The 19,669-nt window shown below is 36.4% G+C and overlaps 1 protein-coding gene across 18 annotated transcripts in view; it reads left to right on the top strand.

The window, feature by feature from the left end:
- The window catches only part of CEP112 (centrosomal protein 112), a 422,023-nt gene that overhangs the window by 94,738 nt on the left and 307,616 nt on the right, over positions 1-19,669 (top strand). For all 18 annotated transcript variants that reach the window (XM_067714849.1, XM_067714863.1, XM_067714851.1 and 15 more), the window contains 5 exons: positions 8,595-8,749; positions 9,067-9,196; positions 9,966-10,058; positions 10,948-11,007; positions 17,069-17,148. In XM_067714849.1, the coding sequence (XP_067570950.1) occupies positions 8,595-8,749; positions 9,067-9,196; positions 9,966-10,058; positions 10,948-11,007; positions 17,069-17,148 (518 nt within the window). The remainder of the gene's footprint in view (positions 1-8,594; positions 8,750-9,066; positions 9,197-9,965; positions 10,059-10,947; positions 11,008-17,068; positions 17,149-19,669) is intronic.

Below are 19,669 nucleotides of genomic sequence, written 5' to 3'. Positions count from 1 at the left end.
CGGACCGGGGCACGAACCCATGTTCCCTGCATCAGCAGGCGGACTCTCAACCACTGCGCCACCAGGGAAGCCCGCTCATTTCTTTTTAGTGTTGAACAATGTTCCATCCTCTGCATGTACCAGTTTATCCACTCACCTACTGAAGGGCATCTTAGTTGCTTCCAAATTTTGGCAGTTATGAATACGAAGCTGCTATAAACATCTGTGTGCAGGGACTTCCTCGGTGGTCCAGTGGTTAAGACTCTGTGCTCCCAATGCAGGGGGCCCTGGTTCGATCCCTGGTCAGGGAACTAGATCCCACATGCTGCAACTAAAAAAAGATCCCACATTCAGCTAAAGATCCCGCATGAGGCAATGAAGATCCTGTGTGCCCCGACTAAGACCCAGTGCAGCCAAATAAATAAATAAATTAAAACAAGACAAAACATCTGTGTGCATATTTTTGTATGGACACAAGTTTTTAACTCATTTGGGTAAATACCAAAGAGCATGATTCCTGGATTGTATAGTAAGAGTATGTTTTATGAGAAACTGCCAGACTGCCTTCCAAGATGGCTGTACTACTTTGCATTCCTGCCAGTAACGAATGAGAGTCCCTGTTGTTCCACATACTTGTCAGCATTTGTTGTCAGTATTCTGGATTTTGGCCATTCTAATGGGTGTGTAGTGGTATTTCATTGTTTTAATTTGCATATCCATGATATATGATGACATGTGATATGACATCCTTTCATATGCTTATTTGTCATCTTCTCTGGTGAGGTGTCTAAGTCTTTGACCCATTTTTTAATTAGTTTTTTATTTTATTATTGTTAAATTTTGAGTTCTTTGTATATTTTGGAAAACAGTCCTTCATCAGATGTGTCTTTTGCAAATAGTTTTCTTAGTCTGTGGCTTACATTCTAATCCTTTTTTTTTTTTTTTTTTAACAGTACGCAGGCCTCTCACTGCTGTGGCCTTTCCCGTTGTGGAGCACAGGCTCCGGACGTGCAGGCTCAGCGGCCATGGCTCACAGGCCCAGCCGCTCCGCGGCATGTGGCATCTTCCCAGACAGGGTCACGAACCCGTGTCCCCTGCACTGGCAGGTGGACTCTCAACCACTGTGCCACCAGGGAAGCCCATGTTCTAATCCTCTTAATATATATTATCTTTTATGGAATAGAAAATTTTAATGAAGTCCAATTTATCAATTTTTTTTTCATGCATTGTGCCATGGACGTTGTGTCTAAAAAGTCATTGCCAAACTTAAGATAATCTAGGTTTTTCATATGTTATCTTCTAGGATTTCTGTAGTTTGGCATTTTGCATTTAGGTTTGTGATCTGTTTTGAGATAGTTTTTAAGATGTGTCTAGATTCTTTTTTTTTGCACATGGTTGTCCATCTAGCACCATTTGTTGAAAAGACTATCTTTGCTCCATTGTATTGCCTTTGCTCCTTTGTCAAAGATCAGCAGACTGTATTTATGGGGGTCTCTTTCTGGCCTCTCTGTTCTGTTCCGTTGATCTATTTGTCTTTTCTTTTGACAGTACCACAGTGTTTTGATTACTGTAGCCTTATAATAAGTCTTGAAGTAGGCAGTGTCAGTCCTCCAACTTTGTTCTTCTCTTTCAATTTTGTATTGGATATTTTGTGTCTTTTGTCTCTCCATATAAACTTTAAGAGCAGTTTGTCCATATCCGTAAAATAACTTGCTGGGATTTTGATTGGTATTGCATTAACTCTGTAGATCAATTTGGGAATAACTGACATTGACATTATTGAATCTTCCTATCCATGAACATGGACTGTCTTTCCATTTATTTAGTTCTTTGATTTTTCTCATTCTTTCATCAGAGATTTGTAGTTTACCTCATGTAGATCTTGTACATATTTTGTTATAGTTGTATGTATTTGATTTTTTGGAGTGCTAATGTAAATAGTGTTGTGTTTTTAATGTCAGATTCCCCTTGTTTATTACTAGGAAAAGTGATTGACTTTTGTATATTAACCTTGTATCCTGCAGCCAAGCTATAGTGTCTTATTATTTCCAAGGGTTTTTTTTTTTCCCTTCCCCATCTTTCCCCTTTGGTAGCCATAAGTTTGCTTTCTATGTCTGTGAGTCTGTTTCTGTTTTGTATATAGATCCTCTCTTCATTTGTATTATTTTTTAGATTCCGCATATGATTGATATCATGTAATATTTGTCTTTCTCTGACTTACTTTACTAAGTACAATATTCTCTAGTGTCTTATTATTTCTTAATGTCTTATTATTTTCAAGAGGTTTTTGATGTATACTTTTAGATTTTCTACGTAGATGATCATCTTTTTGTGAACAAAGACAGTTTTATGTCTTTCTTCCTGATCAGTATACCTTTTATTTCCTTTTTTATATATTGCATTAGCTAGGATTTCGAGTTTCATGCTGAAAAGGAGTTGTGAGAGAGAGAGCATCCTTTTCTTTTTCCTGATCTTAGTTGGAAAGCTTCTAGCTTCTAACTGTTATCTGTAGGTTTTTTGTAGAGATTTTTTCCTCAAATTGAGGAAATTCCCCTTCATTCCCATTTTACTGAGTTTTTTTTTTTTTTTATCATGAATCAGTGTTGGATTTTGTCAAATGCTTTTTCTGCATCTATTGATATGATCATGTGATTTTTCTTCTTTAGCCATTGATGAGATGGATTACATTAATTGATTTTCAAATGTTGAAACAGCTTTGCATACCTGGGTGAGAGTTACTCTCTTTATTTGTATTATTGATGAAGTAATTGGGAGTGCACTCTTCATACTTGTATGGTGCTAGAGTAGGAGTTGTTATAAAAAGTGAAGCATAATCTTGTTGAGTTAGAGAAGTCTTCCATCATAAAATTCAGGATGGACAGTTTAATTTGTTCAAATGGGAAAAAGACTACATGTACATATTATTGAATGAGATGATTTGATCATTACTCACCATTATACTGCTGGTATGGGTGTAAAGAGCAAAGTAAGGAAAAGGTTAGAGTTGTTCAGGGCAGTTTGGAATGCAAGAGTCAGAAGGTAATCGTATGATACCCAGTTGCGTTGCCACTGCCTATTAGAGGGGCAGATTGTATAGGTATATGTACAATATGTACTTTATTTTGCTTATTTTATTTCTATTTTATCATATATATTTTATATATATATATATAAAATACATATTTTCATCACTGTTATTCTGTATAATGATATACAGACAACTGAGATCAAAATATTGCTTCAACATCCTGGACTTTCTTCTCTGATTTGTTGGGTATGTTTTCCTCTCACCTATTTTTTTCTTTCTCATATAACTAGTACTTTTATTCTTTTCTCTCATGTCCACTGTATTCAATATTCATATTGTAGAAAGATGGCTGACTGCTTTTCTGGCTAATAGAAACCCTTTTTCCTTAGCAAATTCTGGAGAATTACTTATTTGTATCAATTCAATACTCTTTGCCTTGGTTTCTTTAACAATTTCTAATATTTTATAAGGATCACATGTTTCTTTTTGCATTAAGAAAAAGAAAAAACTCATTTTCAAAAATAATTTGAATATAGGGGGAATATCTTTATCCCTATTTCGAATTTCTTGTGTTCTATCTTTACCTTTTACAACACACACAAAAAGCTTTTTGGTATATTCTATGAAGAACAGATGTGTAGGATGGAGATTTTGAAAATTTAACAATTATCCTATTTTAATTTAAAAAATATTGAGAGTCTACAAATTCGTATGAGTGCTTTACTACAAGCCAAGCACTGTCCTAGAAACAAGAGATTTATAGTGAACAAAGCAGTGTCTTGAGCTTACATTTTACTGGTGAAGATAAACAACAACAATAAAAAAACAAAGAAATACATGAGTTTGTGACAAGTACTAAAAAGAAAAATGAAGGTTAATAAAAGAGAAGGGAGAGTGGTAGGAGATGAGAACAGAGAAGCCATACTAATCCCTTCTTTCTCTGAGTAGAAGGGAAGTCATTGGATGGTTTTGAGCAGGAGAGTGATATTTGATTAACGTTCTGAAAAGATCATTTCCTTGAAGTTCAGTAACTTTACCATAACTGTGGCATTTTTCATCTGTGTCAGTTTTATGGTGTGCCCTTTGTACAGTTTTCTTATAGTATGTGTTTTATTTTCTTTAGGTACACTAATGATGTAAATTTGAACTATCATTTTTCTCTTTTCTACATCTGTTGTATGCTCTTGTGTTTAATTTTTGTCCATTCTGGTTTGCTTGCTTTCCACAAGCTTTTCCTTAATTGTTTTTTTAACTGTATCTCCCCCCTAAACATTCTTTTTTTTGGAGCTATTTTCATTTTAGTTTTCCTTTTCCTAAGAGCTGTGTATTCATGTTTCATTACTTCCTGTCTCTCAATATAACTACCTGAGATCTTACAGTTTTTCTCTGACTTATTTTTTTATAGAGGTGAGGTTTACTAAGTTTTTATGGATATGTGATTTTTTTGCATATTGTAAAAGATGTTCCTTATGGTACATTTGGCATTGATTTTAATCTGTCACATGTAAGTGGTTTTATTTAGTGAATATTCTTAATTTGTCTTTTGTTTTTTCTGCTTTTCCTCTCATTTCCTTACCATATATTTATATAGATAGACTCCTGGCCCATTTCTGATTATTACTCATCTTTCAATATACAGATTTCTTCCTTGGCCAGTTATTTGAAGACAGTGTCTGGGTATATAGGACCAGGGCCATGTTCCATCATAGTGTGAATTTCTTACTATGCAGGGATGTATGTGAGAGAATTCTTTGAGCATTTATTGCTCAATAGCTGCAGTAATGCTTTTCATAATGTCATTTCTTTCCCTTAATTGCCCTAGCCATAGATTGTTTCCAGAAAATATGGCTTGTATGATTTTTCATTCAGTCCAGCCTTTCTTTCTTCTTTTTCATGCCCGGTTGGGTTCAGAGTTTCCAGCCACAACCTGTGCACATGTTATCACTGAACCAAGGAAGAGATAATTTGCATGCCGCTTAGTTTGGATAACTGTGTTCTGATGATAGTTTCTAAGATCTCCAGCCATAGGTCATTCTCTCCTGGAGTATTCCTGCATTTCTATTTGATCATTTAATTTTGCTGGCCATCCTCATATATTTTGAGTTAAGATAACAAATTCCTCATAGGTTTTATAATTTCAATATCTGGACCATATGCATGTCTATTTCTGTTTTTTTCCTCTGGATTCTGTTTCTTGGAATCCTGGTATTTTCTGATTGAATGCCAGGCATTGTGTATGAAAAATAATAAATGCTCTGGATGATGTTTTCTTTCTCCAGAGAGGCTCCACCCTAAACTCTGAGATGCAGCTGGTATGGAGATAACTCACCTTGATCCATTCACGGACTGAGCAGACTCAAGGCTGGGTTGAAGTCTTTGTAATCTTTGGTCTTCTGCTGATTCATTTCCAGTCCTAATTGTAGCCATCAACACAGGTCCCAAGTGAAAGCCTGTGATGTTACTAAGGGCCCTCCTTGAATAATCTACGATTTCTTACTCCTGAGTACAGTGACACTGCCAAAAACTCTAGTCTGCTTTTCAGAGTATTTTATCTTGGTTTCTTGGCTTCCTGCCCTGAGATGTTAAGAATTTGCCAAATGCTTTGAAGAGAAGCTGCTTGTGTGGAGCTCCTTTCTCTCAGGGATTTTGGTTCCTCTGCTCTGCTCTGCTTTCCTTGCCCCATTCTCATCCTTCAAGATTGGAAAATGCCTCAAAGGTAAAAGCAGCTTATACAATGTGGACTCACTTCTCTGGTGTTTCCTCCTCTGGCCCCCTAGGTCCTAGCTGCCTTGGAAGTTCTCCAGTGCCTTCAAATAGATTTCTTCTGTATCTTTTTGGGTTTTCAGTTGTTCTCAGTGGGAACATGACATGTTGCAAGCTACTTCTTCATAGTCGGAAATATAAGTTCCTCTCCTAGGGTTTATTAAATAGAGTTTCATTTATGTTTCCAGTATATCTTGTCTCTCTTTGGTAATTTCCAAGAGAAGGAAAACAAATCACCTTTTTTCCACCATTTAAAACTGGAAGACAAAAGAAATATTCTTTTCTTTATTTCTTCCAGTAAATTAACATTTAGGAAACGGGGAGTTTAGGATATATATTGAAAAATTGAAACTATCTTCTGAAAGAAACTCCTAAAGCAGAGGCATCACTAACAAAGAAGCAAAGTGAATCGGGTGTATAGAGAAGAAATCTGAGCATCTGAATGTGTCAGGCTTTGAGCTAGAAATTGTACATACTTTTAAAAGTTAATCTACATACCATATTTTTACATTAGACATAATTATTTCCATTGATCAGATTTGGAAGTTATGGCACCAAAATCTAAATTATGTACCTAATTCATATTGTAGTGAAGAAAGAATGAAATGAATACAGGATGTTGGAGCTGTAATATTATTTAATGGAGAAAAGACAGTCTCTTCAATAAGTGGTGCTAGGAAAACTGGACAGCTACATGCAAAAGAATGAAATAAGAACACTCCCTAACACCATACACAAAAATAAACTCAAAATGGATTCAAGACCTAAATGTAAGACCGGACACTATAAAACTCTTAGAGGAAAACATAGGAAGAACACTCTTTGACATAAATCACCGCAAGATCTTTTTTGATCCACCTCCTAGGGTAATGGAAATAAAAACAAAAATAAACAAATGGGACTTAATGAAACTTAAAAGCTTTTGCAAAGCAAAGGAAACCATAAACAAGACGAAAAGACAACCCTCCAAATGGGAGAAAATATTTGCAAACGAATCATCGGACAAAGGATTAATCTCCAAAATATATAAGCAGCTCATGCAGCTCAATATTAAAAAAACAAACAACCCAATCCAAAAATGGGCAGAAGACCTAAATAGACATTTCTCCAAAGAAGACATACAGATGGCCAAGAAACACATGAAAACCTGCTCAACATCACTAATTATTAGAGAAATGCAAATGAAAACTACAATGAGATATCACCTCACACCAGTTAGAATGGGCATCATCAGAAAATCTACAAACAACGAATGCTTGAGAGGGTGTGGAGAAAAGGGAACCCTCTTGCACTGTTGGTGGGAATGTAAATTGATACAGCCACTATGGAGAACGGTACGGAGGTTCCTTAAAGAACTAAAAATAGAATTACCATATGATCCAGCAATCCCACTACTGGGCATATACCCTGAGAAAACCATAATTCAAAGAGACACATGCACCCCAATGTTCATTGCAGCACTGTTTATAATAGCCAGGACATGGAAGCAACCTAAATGCCCATCGACAGATGAATGGATGAAGAAGATGTGGTACATATACACAATGGAATGTTACTCAGCCATAAAAAGGAATGCAGTTGGGTCATTTGTAGAGACATGGATGGATCTAGAGATTGTCATACAGAGTGAAGTAAGTCAGAAAGAGAAAAACAAATATCATATATTAACTCATGTATGTGGAACCTAGAAAAATGGTACAGATGAAGCATTTTGCAGGGCAGAAATTGAGACACAGATGTGGAGAACAAATGTATTCACACCAAGAGGGGAAAGCAGCGGGGTGGTGGTGTGGTGGTGTGATGAATTGGGAGATTGGGATTGACATGTATACACTAATGTGTATAAAATGGATGACTAATAAGGAAATAAACATTTTTAAAAAAAGAATGAAATGAATACAGGATGTTGGGGCTGTAATATTATTTAATACTTAAACTTTATTTTAAATGTTCGTCTTAGAATGAGTATAAAAGGATACTATCTGGAACGTCATCCTAACCTTTTCTAATTACTGGAAGTGTAATCATTAAAATGAAAATTGATTATCCTTTTAGCTAATGCTTGCTTACCCTAATTTTAGATAAAGTACCTAGTTGTAAACACCTTTATCTAGTTCCATAAAGATAAAAAATTCATCACAACTTAACTATCAAATAAGAAGGAAATGATTTAATTATGTGATAATTTTGAAGACTGTGGAAAAATGAAGTGCTTTTGATAAAATGGTAAGTAAATAAAAAAATGAATGAAAAATTTGTGCACAAACACTGCAGCTATGTAATAAAATATTCCTGTACACTTATGTGATACTATATGTGTCACTTATAACCTCTTCATTAAAATATTTGGGTTATGAGTTTCTTTTTTGAACATGTTATTACATTGCTTTTATAATTTAAAAACTCTCTAAAAACTTCAAATGAAGGGCAAATAACTGCTGAATACTCACCTAACAAATACAGATTTATTAAGTTTCATAAGAATATAACTTTCTGGAGGCTAAGGACTTCACCTCTTCTATTTACTGCTATGTCCCTAGATGAGAATAGTGCCGGGTTCAGTAAATATTTATTCAGTGAATGAATGAATGGCTAAAAGCATATAAACACATTAGCCTTACTTTTATGGTAGAAAGCACTCCTTTTTTTAAAAAAGAGACTTGGTTAATTTAGAGGTTGGTTTAGTTTTTATTAGTATGGTTTATGATACATTTGTTTTTTCATATTCTTATCTCTCATACGTTGTATTTTTTCTTCAGGCTATTTAATGATACAGAATTGTTATAAAGTTAGAGGCTTTCTTAACAATGACCCATTATTTTAGAACCAGATGATCAAAGAACTGGAGTCCCGTGTCCAGCAGCTGACTGGAGAAGCAGAGAACAGTAATTTACAGAAGCAGAAATTAATTCAAGAAAAATTGGAACTTGAGAGATGTTGCCAGATAACATGTAATGAATTACAAGAAGTAAAGGCAAGGTATTGTCTGAAGTCAGATATCTCTCAGGTGTGGCTATAAAGTACTGATATTAACTCTATTAAATTATCTGCTGAAATTAATCACACTTGTGCATTTAACTTGGGAGGTTTCCAATCTAAATGCTGCCATTTGTTAAATTTTTTAAAGTACCATTTAATATAAGAAGCATACTGTTTAAAAACAGTTGATAAAAATGTGGATACTTACTTGATATATTGAAAGATAATGCATTTGGATTTGGTTGACTAAAAAATTCCATTTTAGAGATTGATTATAAATATATTGGAAATATGTTTTATTCTCTGATTGCTTTTAGGCACAACACATTGCATAAAGAGAAGGATCATCTTGTAAATGATTATGAGCAAAACATGAAACTGTTACAAACAAGATATGATGCTGATATAAACCTTCTGAAAAAGGAACATGCTCTTTCAACTTCTAAGGTATTATAGATGCTGGTAGATGTCCATACAAAGTACTTATTTCCTTTACTCAGCATATAGCCAAAGGTAGTAGAAGCTAACTACTATCTGGCCTTTAAATTAGTCTCTCCTTTGCTTAATTTAATGCTAAGTGTCTAATATATAGCATAACGCAAATATTTAATAAACTAAAATCTGCTATAAATTAACCCTTTTAATTACCAAAGTTTTTAAAGGAGGAAACATAAAAATCCGAGAAGAAATGTTCAGTTGTGTTAATAATACATATTTTGGAGTAACTCTATACATTATTATTATTATTTTGAAATCTTGGTTATGGTTTAGTTTTCCTGCCATCACATATGCTTATATGAGCCCACAGACACCCTCAGGGGCACCCACACACTTTTGTGTCAGATAATTGAAACTTTCTGCAAAGAAAATCCTATAACCTCAATACTAAAATAGTTAATTACTTGATATTTCATGAATTAAATATTCCAGTGGATTTGGTTTTAAAATTAAAATTTAAAAAGTTTTCTGTATACCTATTCTTTTTACATCAGTATTATATTTTCATAACTTTAAATGCCATGCAGTACTTAATTTATCTTTTTACTTTAAAAGATTTTTTAACTTAAAATTTTTTTAAAATTCAGATTTATAGATAATTTTAATTCTAACTGAAGCTTCGGGGGGGGAAAAAGTTAAATTTATTCAACCAGAAGTTTGTAAGATGGTAGAAAAATCAAAGTTTCATTTTTTTATTATTTTCTTAAAATCTTTTTAGGCATCTGGTATGATTAAAGAATTAGAACAGAACATCTGTCAATTAAAACAGCAGTTACAGGAATCAGAACTTCAAAGAAAGCAGCAGTTAAAGGTGAGTCCTGTCTTTTTACACAGAATAATGGCTAAAACTCACCTCTCCTTTTCTTGGTATATACATATAAATGAGAGTCGATGAAAAAAACTCAGAAATGCAGGTAGCCATTTCTGATTCTTTTATTGCACTATATCATTTTTCATCTTATTTACTTTAACAAAAGTAGATGCTAATGGGATATAGAGTAAAAAGAATAATAATTTTAGTTTGAACAATCTACTTTTTTTGAGATTAGTTAAAAGAATAAACCTTATTTAAATATATTATTATTTTAGAATTATTTCCTCTCTTTAAATTATTATCTGCCATTCTTTATAATTTCTCTCTCTTTCTTTCACACCTTTAATTAATTAATTTATTGTTTGGGCTGCACCGCTCGGCATGTGGGATCCTAGTTCCTCAGGATCCCCCTGCGGTGGAAGTGCGGCGTCCCCTGCGGTGGAAGTGCAGCGTCCCAACCATTGGACTGCCAGGGAACTCCCTCTTTCACACCTTTTAGATCTTGCCTTTTCTCTCATGGTCAAAAAATACCAAGCACTTCTATATGATATAACTTCAAACTTATTATTTTCATGTTGATTCATTTGGTCATTTTTAAGTGATCTCCTAATTCTAAGGATCAGAAAGTTTCTCCTTCACTGTAAAGTATGTACTTTTGAGAGTGGTAACATCTTCAGATAACTAAGGTTTTATGGCCTCCAACATAAAGCTATGCATGTTTCTAGTTGTAGTTTAGAAAACTGGACAGGTAGGGCTCTCTTAATAATATGCAAGACTCAAATAAGGTTTGTCATCAAAGAGATTGATTTGTTTCATTAGATTACCAATGTTATTGACCCCAGAAGCAATTTTAAGTATAATAAAGATAAATATTTATTATTCACAGGATCAAGAAAATAAGTTTCAAATGGAGAAATGTCACTTAAAACGCACCTATGAGAAAAAGGTAATATGTTTCATGGGAAGCTATGACATTTAAAATAGCACATGAGGCAGTTAAGAATGAGGGTTGATTTTTATACAGCCGTGCATTCCAGCTCTTATTTCTGAGTTCCTTTCAGTTAGCCAGTAATCAAATTTTTCTTCTTTTTCATGTTTATAAACAGCTTCTTTTTCATGTTTATAAACAGCTTCTTCAGTTTGATTTTTAATTATATCAACATTAAAACACCACTTCTCTGTTATATTTGAGTGAAGAGTATTATTATGTTCACCTTTCATAATAACCTTTTGAAATTATATTTTCTTTCTGCCAGTAAAAATGTGATGTGACTGTTGGGTGTTATTTTTTTCTGTTGTATCATATGTGTAATAAGAACTCTAAGAAATTAACCAAAGAATATGAAACAGTGAAAGCACTGTCTACTACGATCGATTAGTAAGAAATGGATTAGTCATTGTCTCTTGCGATTTAGAGCAGTGACGGTAGTGACTGTTTCTACTGGTGCATGCTGGTGTCCTTGTTACCAGTAACAACTAGGGTCACTGCCACACTGTTGACACCTTCGGTGATAAAGTATAGAATTCTATGTCTGTGACTTTCAAACTTGAGTTTTGAATTTGTTGTTTGCTGCATGACTGTAATTGAAATAGCAAAGATTTTGTTGCTGCTTTTGTAATTATTTACAGTTCTAACAGCCACCAAATTAATCCTCTTGTAAAATACCCACATAATGGAAAATGAGAAAAAAGTTACCCCTTCGACTAATTAAAATACATACAAATTAAAATTAGACAGATTTTATAGCACAAAATTGTTAAAAGATGTAATACCACATCTTATCTATGCATATCGTCACAGCAGACGTGCATTAAATGCTTTCACGGGGCGAGGTATCACAACAGGCACCGGATGCAGGGTAGGGGTTGAGGGTGAACTAGCCATAGACTCTGCTCTCCAGCAGCTTAATGTCTGGGAAGCAGAAGGTTTCTGTCCTTTGGAAAAGTGAGTATTTCTTCTGATGTGCATTGACCTAAATATGTGCTCTTTAAAATTATAATTAATTTTCTTATTGTTAAAGTTTCTTTCCCCTGCAGTTTTAATACAGCTCAATGCAAGATACTGAATATATTTCATGCCTACAAAATGATATCTGAACAGGAGGGAGAAATACTGCCTTCACTGAAATAAAGAATTTTTTCGGTTTCTACTGTTGAGCCATGCAGCTGCTTAACAATCTGACTTACCCAGAGCAGACCATGCACTGTCATAAGCCTTTCTCCCCACTGCCTGAGGCATGCACATCCTCTGGGTGTACCTGTTAGTCCTTTGTTCTTTCTTTGGGCAGATGTCTGGCTCCCCATCCATCAGGGCCACCTTCCTGGCCTCCTGCTCTGTCACACTCCGTGGTCAGCCCTCCTCCTGAGTGATGGTATCTGCTTACCTGTGAGCCCCAGAGGATTTGGTACCAGGAGGGAGGCGCACACTGACTCATATACAAGATTGTCTTCCTACCCCAAAGTTGAGTCCTCCTGTGGGCTGTGACATACAGAGTTGGGGCTGGAGAGGCAGAGTCTCTCTTACCACAGTCTTTTCTTGGCTGTTCGGCCACTGAGTAAACTCAGGTTTCTGCACCAGCCCCTCTCCCTGATGGACACACACAAGAAACAGAATGTTAAAGCTCAGTTCATCCCTAGCCAGCCACCTTCCCCCATCCTATTCTGTTTCACTTCAGGGAGCAGACCTAAATCCTTTTAATTAGGTGTCATAACTACAGCTTTTCCCTTTCCGTGAGCTATCAAGTGGTCTCGCTTTTAAATAACGTAACTAGTTAAAGAGTGTTAATTGTTTTCAGTGTAAATAAGATGTGTTTAGAATAGCAGCCATCTGTAAAGACAAATAAGCGTAGTTGTACATATTGCATACGTTCTAACGTTGTTTGTATTGGAAGAAAATGGCGCTCAGCGTGCCACTTTTTGTTTTACAATTAATTCCATAATCTCCCCCTTTTAAATTGACATCTGTTCTTCTTTCTTTATTAAACCTGCTGTGATCTCAGCCCTTGAAGATTTGATGTCCCGTACCCCCCTCAGGGAATATCCTCTTTGACTGCTCAGAGAGCTGACATAAATCTTACCGAGCACCAGACTGTGTAACCGGATAGCCAAGTGGGATGGATAGCGCTTTTGTTTTTGTCTTAGACAGTGTTACAGGTGTGCGCATTCAGTAACTTTTGGTATAAAACTAAGTTCTGAATATCTGTTCAGGAGGAGGAAATGCCATCTGAATGACATTATTTCCTCATGCCAACAAGAAAGCAGCATCAGAGTCTAACTTGTCTTTGAGGTAAGAGAAGCAGCATCAGATGCTGTCCCTGATTTGAGCACACACACATTACCTAATGGTCTTTATTGATCTCTGGTGGCTGTTACCTGCTCTTCAGATCTTTGAACATCAAACAAATAATAGGTAGTAAAACTAAATTTCATTGTTTGATGAAGTGTCCTAATCTGTTAAATCAGGAAACGGTTAGGCTGAATGATTTTACTAGCAAGGAAACACCTGCCTCCTACAAGTAACCTGTTGCCTGTTTTCCACACAGGCACCAGAGAGTTAAAAGATGGTGCTGTTTACCGAAAGACGTTCATGAGACAGATGTTAAGCACGTATATCCTAAAATGTGCTGGAATTGAAATATCTACTTATAATAATTCTGATGTAACTGTGTCACAGTTGAGATCTAAAGTCTGATGGAGTTCAAAATTATTAGGAATAGTTATTCCAGTCTTTAGTGTTTATATATAATTCTTTTAATTAGGTTAAAAAAATTTAAATTTACACAGTTCTATGTGTATTGCATAGTGTTTTCCAACTACTACCGGCCTAATTTTCTTTAAGAGGACAGGTGTCTTGAGTGAAGCTTTAAAAAATGAAATTGTGCAGTGAAATGATTTATAGAGTTAATGGCGCGCAATGCACCGTATTTGTCATGGTGAGAAGCAGAGTGGGCAGTGTGGTTGCGAGACGCGGTGGGGCCGTCGGCTGGTCCACGCACGAGCCAGCCGCGGTTCCACGCTCTTCTTTATGCTGTGGTGTCTGCCGTCATCTGTTTCCTTGCACATAGCAAACCTCTTTCTTCTTTATACAAGCACACCCTTTTGATAACTTAACTTCTTAGGGTGCACGGGAATGAAATCTACATTTACTAAATGCTCGATAAATGTGCTTCTGGCTACCTGGCTCACTCATTTACAGCAGACGCCCGTGTTGGAGAATATATGCTGTGTCTTTGTCTATCTGGTTTGTGTTTCCATTATTTAAATTATTAAAATTCATTTTTGATGCTAACTATATAGTAGGGAAAGGATTGCAAGCAAGTCAATTTAAGGCTTATTTCCCACTGCCATTACTACATTCAGAAGCAAAGGTTGGCAGTAGCATTATTGCCATCACCCCCAGCTCTCTGGAATATAGGTAAAAACTAAAAGTATAACCCCAAGGGTCCCTTTAGCATTCAATACACATATATTCAATTAAGAACAAATAAGCAAAAAACAAACCCAGAACAGCATTTATTGACTATTCTAGTGCGGGCCAAGTGTTGTGCTGAGTGCCGAGGATATAAAAATAAATGAGAAACAGCTTTTAGCTTTGAGGAGCCACCAGCTCAGAAGCCTGTGCGTTGACACATGCATGTTTCACTCAGAGGGAAGGCTCTCATTCTCCCACCCAGATAGCCTCATTGCTGCTTTAGAAATGGTCCTAATAGTTTAGAAGCGATAAATTAGATCAAGGTGCTTGGGTAGCACAAGCCAATCAGGAAGTGGCAGCTAGAACTTGACCAAGGTTAAGATTGAATCGTGAGTGGTAAAAAGTGCTTACGAGAACTCAAAGTTCTTAGCAATTCAGGGGCCGTTTTCTGAAAGGGCAAATAGTCCACAGGGAATTCCATTATGTGGCATGCTGTATTGTGGTTTGGGGTGTTCATAATGACCTTGAATTTTCAAGAAAATGTTTGTGTATAGAGTATTTAGTCTGGGGAGGTGATGATAATTAACACTGCTGAGCATTTATCATGTTCCCAATATTGTTCTAAGAGCTTTACCTGGAGTCACTTATTAACTCATCACAGTTTTTGAAAAGCATGCTCATCCTGATTTCCGTCCTCATTTTCTAAAGAGGCGACTGAGGCACAGTGTCGAGTAGCTTGTGAAGGGGCGAAACCTGTGCAGTCTGGCTCCAGAGCTTGCGATCATAATCACCGTGTAACCCTAATAGATTTTTCTCAAAGTTGGTTCAGTTTTTGACATCTTCACCAAAGCGGGTAAATCTCAATTATGCTAGCGTGCAGAGAGTCCTGAGTCCCAGAAGAAAACCGAGCAGGAAATCGAGGGGGAACCCTGCTCGTGCAGCCAGCTGGAGGCCAGTGTGTCAGGTGCTGTTGACTTGCCAGTGGCTCTGATCGCGGGTCCTGCGAGGTTTCCACATACCGTGTGGTTTCGCCGAACCCGAGACCTAGTCTGTGGGGTGAGGGAAAACCTCCCCAAACCCTCCTGGGGATTTCCTGGGAACTGGATTTTCACTGCAGCTCTGAGGAGACCTCACTAGGGGACATGGGACAGGAGCAGCGTTATGCCCCCCGTATTTTTTTTTTTTGGTCAAGCACCAAATCTGAACAGATAATACTCTGTTTAAGAATGAGTAAGAGGAAGAAGCCAGAATGGGGTCTGTGGAAGAAATATTGTGGAGCAAAGGGAGGAGAGCGTGATACAGGCGACTCGGAGAAAGAAGTTTCTTCAAAAGAAAACATTAAGAAATTCATCAGTAGAATCCCCGAAGACATGATGTCCATGAAGGAGAAACAGGCGTCACAGGGAAAGAAAAGGCTGAGGTGCAAGTGGAGGCACTCTGCACCTTGGTGGTCGCCATCACAGCAGCCAGTAGGCGCTTTCGATCAAATATTGTCCTGGAAAACTCCCCTCTGTCCTCACTCTTTCACTTTACAGGCAGTTTATTATTTATTTTACTAAAATACCAAAGGAGAAAAATATAAGAGAATTGTAATAGGAAAAGGCTAAAGAACATAGAATTTTTGAGCTAAATAGTGCTCTGTCCCAACCAATAAGTAGCTAACTAAATACAGGTATTTTTGAGGAGCACTGACTCAGGGTTTGAAAAGGTTTGTGACTGTGTGTGGGGGGGCGTGTGTGCGTGCGCTTCGTCGACTTCGTTCTTCTCACTCCTCCCCCACCTCCTGTGCCCCACCAGGCACGCAGTCCGCCTCACCTGGATTGCCGGCGGGTTGTGCTCGGGACCCCCGCCTGCTAAGTGACTTGAGCTCCCTTACCTTCCAGCTGGGCTCTGCACCCTCAGCTGTGTCCTCTGTGGGACCACAGCTGCTGTTTTACTCTCCCCTTCCCTCCAGCTGTAGCAGTTTCCTCTTCCTATTTTTAGATCCGTATAATGGGTCCGTGTTAGGTGTGCTTATCTGCATTTGCATAGGGAGAGCTTTCTGTGAAGAGAAATATTCATTTGACCCTCATTATTCTTGCTGCCATCCCACCTGTTCAGAGGATGCCACATTTAGTAAAGAGATTCTCAGGGTGGGGGGACTTCCCCCCAAACTCAGTAGACGGTTATATAGATCATTCCCAGAAGTGGAAGACTGTTTCATCATAACCTGTATGTTTTGGGGGAATATAGACACGTTATTTATTGTATTCTCCTGTGTCTTGTTGGATTAATTTCCTTTGGTTAATATGTAATGTTAAAAAAATTCAAAAGTGATTCCTCCCTTTTTGAATTTCTTACATATCAGTTTATTTTACAGGGAATCCACGTGCAGGTACATTTAAACAATGATTAACTTTGACCAGAAAATTATTACTGGGAGAATACTATTAAGATAATTCTATGGTAAATGATTATGGTTAACCAAGCCTCTATCTTGAAAAATCTAAATCTAATTTTATATTAAAAATAGATTTAAGATAACTGTTTCATTGTATTTCTCCTTTGAGTAAACTTGACTTGTCTTTTAGTAAATTTTACATCTTTGTCACGGCAGGTTCATGACTTGCAGACTGAACTTGATAAAGAAAAAGAAGATGCTCAAAAGAAAATCCATAAATTTGAGGAGGCTTTGAAGTGAGTAAAATTGTAGTATAGTTAATTAAAAGAAATACTCTTATTCTAAACTGTGAGCCAAATTAAGTAACTAAAACTCAAACATTATAATATTTTTATCATAACCGTGCTGTGGTTTAGCTCGAGTCGGTTTTCTATCATCAGTCTCTATTTTCAGAATTTTATTACTAGCCAGTAAAGGAAAAATATCAGTTCAGCTGTCTTTAAACGATAGGAAGGTAAGAAAGACAACTTAGTGGTTTCAGATGCTTTCTTCCTCTCACATGAAAACAGATTTAAAAACAATAGCAACAATAAGATTTAGATCTAGGACATTTAGAAGTTCCTCTGTAGCTTTTTTGGGAGGAATTTGGGTAATGAAATGTTTCAGTTGTTATATTTAAAAATGGACTACTATACAGGCATTGTTTAGCAAAGGTTTTGTCTTATGGTACGTAAACATACACATTAAAATGTTATATTTTATTTGTCTTTTCCATTCATTTACTAAGTCGATTAGGCCCTACTTATCACTAGGTATTATCCTGCAGTTTTTAGCTGGAGAACATTGATTTATTCAGTAACGGTTGCGTTCTCACCATGTTTGAGGCAATGCCTAATTCCTTCCTGGAGGGACCTGTATTATAGTCCAGTTGGGAAGATATTCATGCACTTTGGCAGTTACAGTCCGGAGTGATGAGAACTTTCACAGCATAGAGGTCAATAGGGTACCTGCCCCAAGAAAGTGATTTAGGAAGGGAAGCTTACTTGGGCACAGTATATCTGGCTAACTCCCAGTGAATCAGCACATTCCATTTTTTATGCTTTTCCAAACCTCCAAAGAGGAAAATTTAGAGAAAGGCCAAAAGGAATATCCAGGATCAAAGAAACCTAGTATCAAATTCTTCCTGGGAAGATTGCATAACCGGAAGTTCCCTCTCCTTCACTCTGCTTGTTAGTAAAATGTCCTGAATGGGTTGCTGAATAGGACATCTTAAAATAATCTATGTGCTGTGACATCACAGGATATCAGTTTCTTATCTATACCAGGATTGGTGCTTATTTGTTCACATCACCACGTATGAATTAGGTGAAATTAGAGGAGAACTGTAATGTCCATTAAACATTAAGCCAGATAACTGTATTTTATACCCCAACTTGAATAGTGACACAACTAGGGCATTCTTGCTTTATGCATGGGATGCCCTCCCTTTATCCCTCATTAATTCATTTTTTTTCCTCCTTAAAATGTTGATTCACAACTTTCTTCGTATATTCAACTTACCACACTTTGGTTTCTTTTTTGTTCTACCTTGTCTGTTTTTTTTTGTAATTTCTTTATACTTTTTCCATTAGCTTGTTGATGTGTATTTTATATCCATAAAGGAAGAGGTAATTCCTTCAAATAACAGGAAATCAACAAATATTTGTCTAGTACCTACAATGTCTATATACTGTATTATCATACGAAAGGAAATCGAAGGTTTAGAAACTGTAGCTCGAGACATAATCCTGTTCTTAACAATTTTATAGTCCAGGGTAGGCATTTGAAGTCCCTGGAGTGTTAGGTATCAAGTTGTTGACATAAGTGCAATTGGAATAATAAGAAAGACTGTTTGCAGTTGGAGAATTGGGAGTCGATGTGTAATACAGCATGGTCTCTTAACGTTCACCAGTGGACGGTGAAAACACCCTGAAGCCTCTGTAGTTGCTGTATGCAACATGATCTATTCAAGGCTTTAGAGGTCTTTACCAAAATACCAAATTTTACTTGGAGTTAAAAAAAGCTAGTTTAGATTGTTAATAACATTCCCCTGTGGATCTGTTTCTTCCATTCCTTGTGTAGATGATGTCTTCATTTACACTAAATGTTGGTATGACCTTAACAATATAGCACCTGGTATAGCAGGAGCAATCTGGTCTGAAAATAGTAGCATAAGTTATTGTGTGGTCTGAACTTCAAAGTAAACAGTACAACCTGGCTGTCTTCCCAGAGGAAAATATTCTGGGGCAACTGCTACTGCTTTTCAATCTAAGAATAGTGTTAGACCCGGTTGGTCCAGAGACAATTCCATTTTTCTAAAAGACAGGTATATGATATGGAAATTTGCCATGATTATTAGCATTTTTTTTTGTAATAAAAATATGCACAAAGGTGAAAAAAATCTCACTTTTAGAATGTGGTGGTATTCATTCATTTATTCATTCATTCTTTCACTCAGTAGGGTTGTTGAATGTATAGTGGAGGATGTCAGAGAGCTGGAATTAACATGTGAATTAATGTACATATAAATACATGATAAGTGGATCCAACTCAATCTTTGGTTTAGAGCTCAAGTTGATACTTCAGACCCTGTTGGTATTTAAGAGGGACACTGATTTGAAGTTAGCACTCACTGTAAATGTAACTCCTAAAGCTAATTTGCCTACTTGTTACTGTTTTTCAGAAAAATAAGAACAGTTTAATTAATATTACTGTCCTACTACTTACAATTTTTATTCTACACATATCCTAAACAGTTTTTTGCTTCCTATTTCATTT

This window comes from Pseudorca crassidens, chromosome 19 (assembly GCF_039906515.1).
Source record: "Pseudorca crassidens isolate mPseCra1 chromosome 19, mPseCra1.hap1, whole genome shotgun sequence".
NCBI lineage: Eukaryota > Metazoa > Chordata > Mammalia > Artiodactyla > Delphinidae > Pseudorca > Pseudorca crassidens.
Note: the sequence above shows the minus strand (reverse complement) of the source record. Positions and strands in the feature narration are given on the sequence as shown.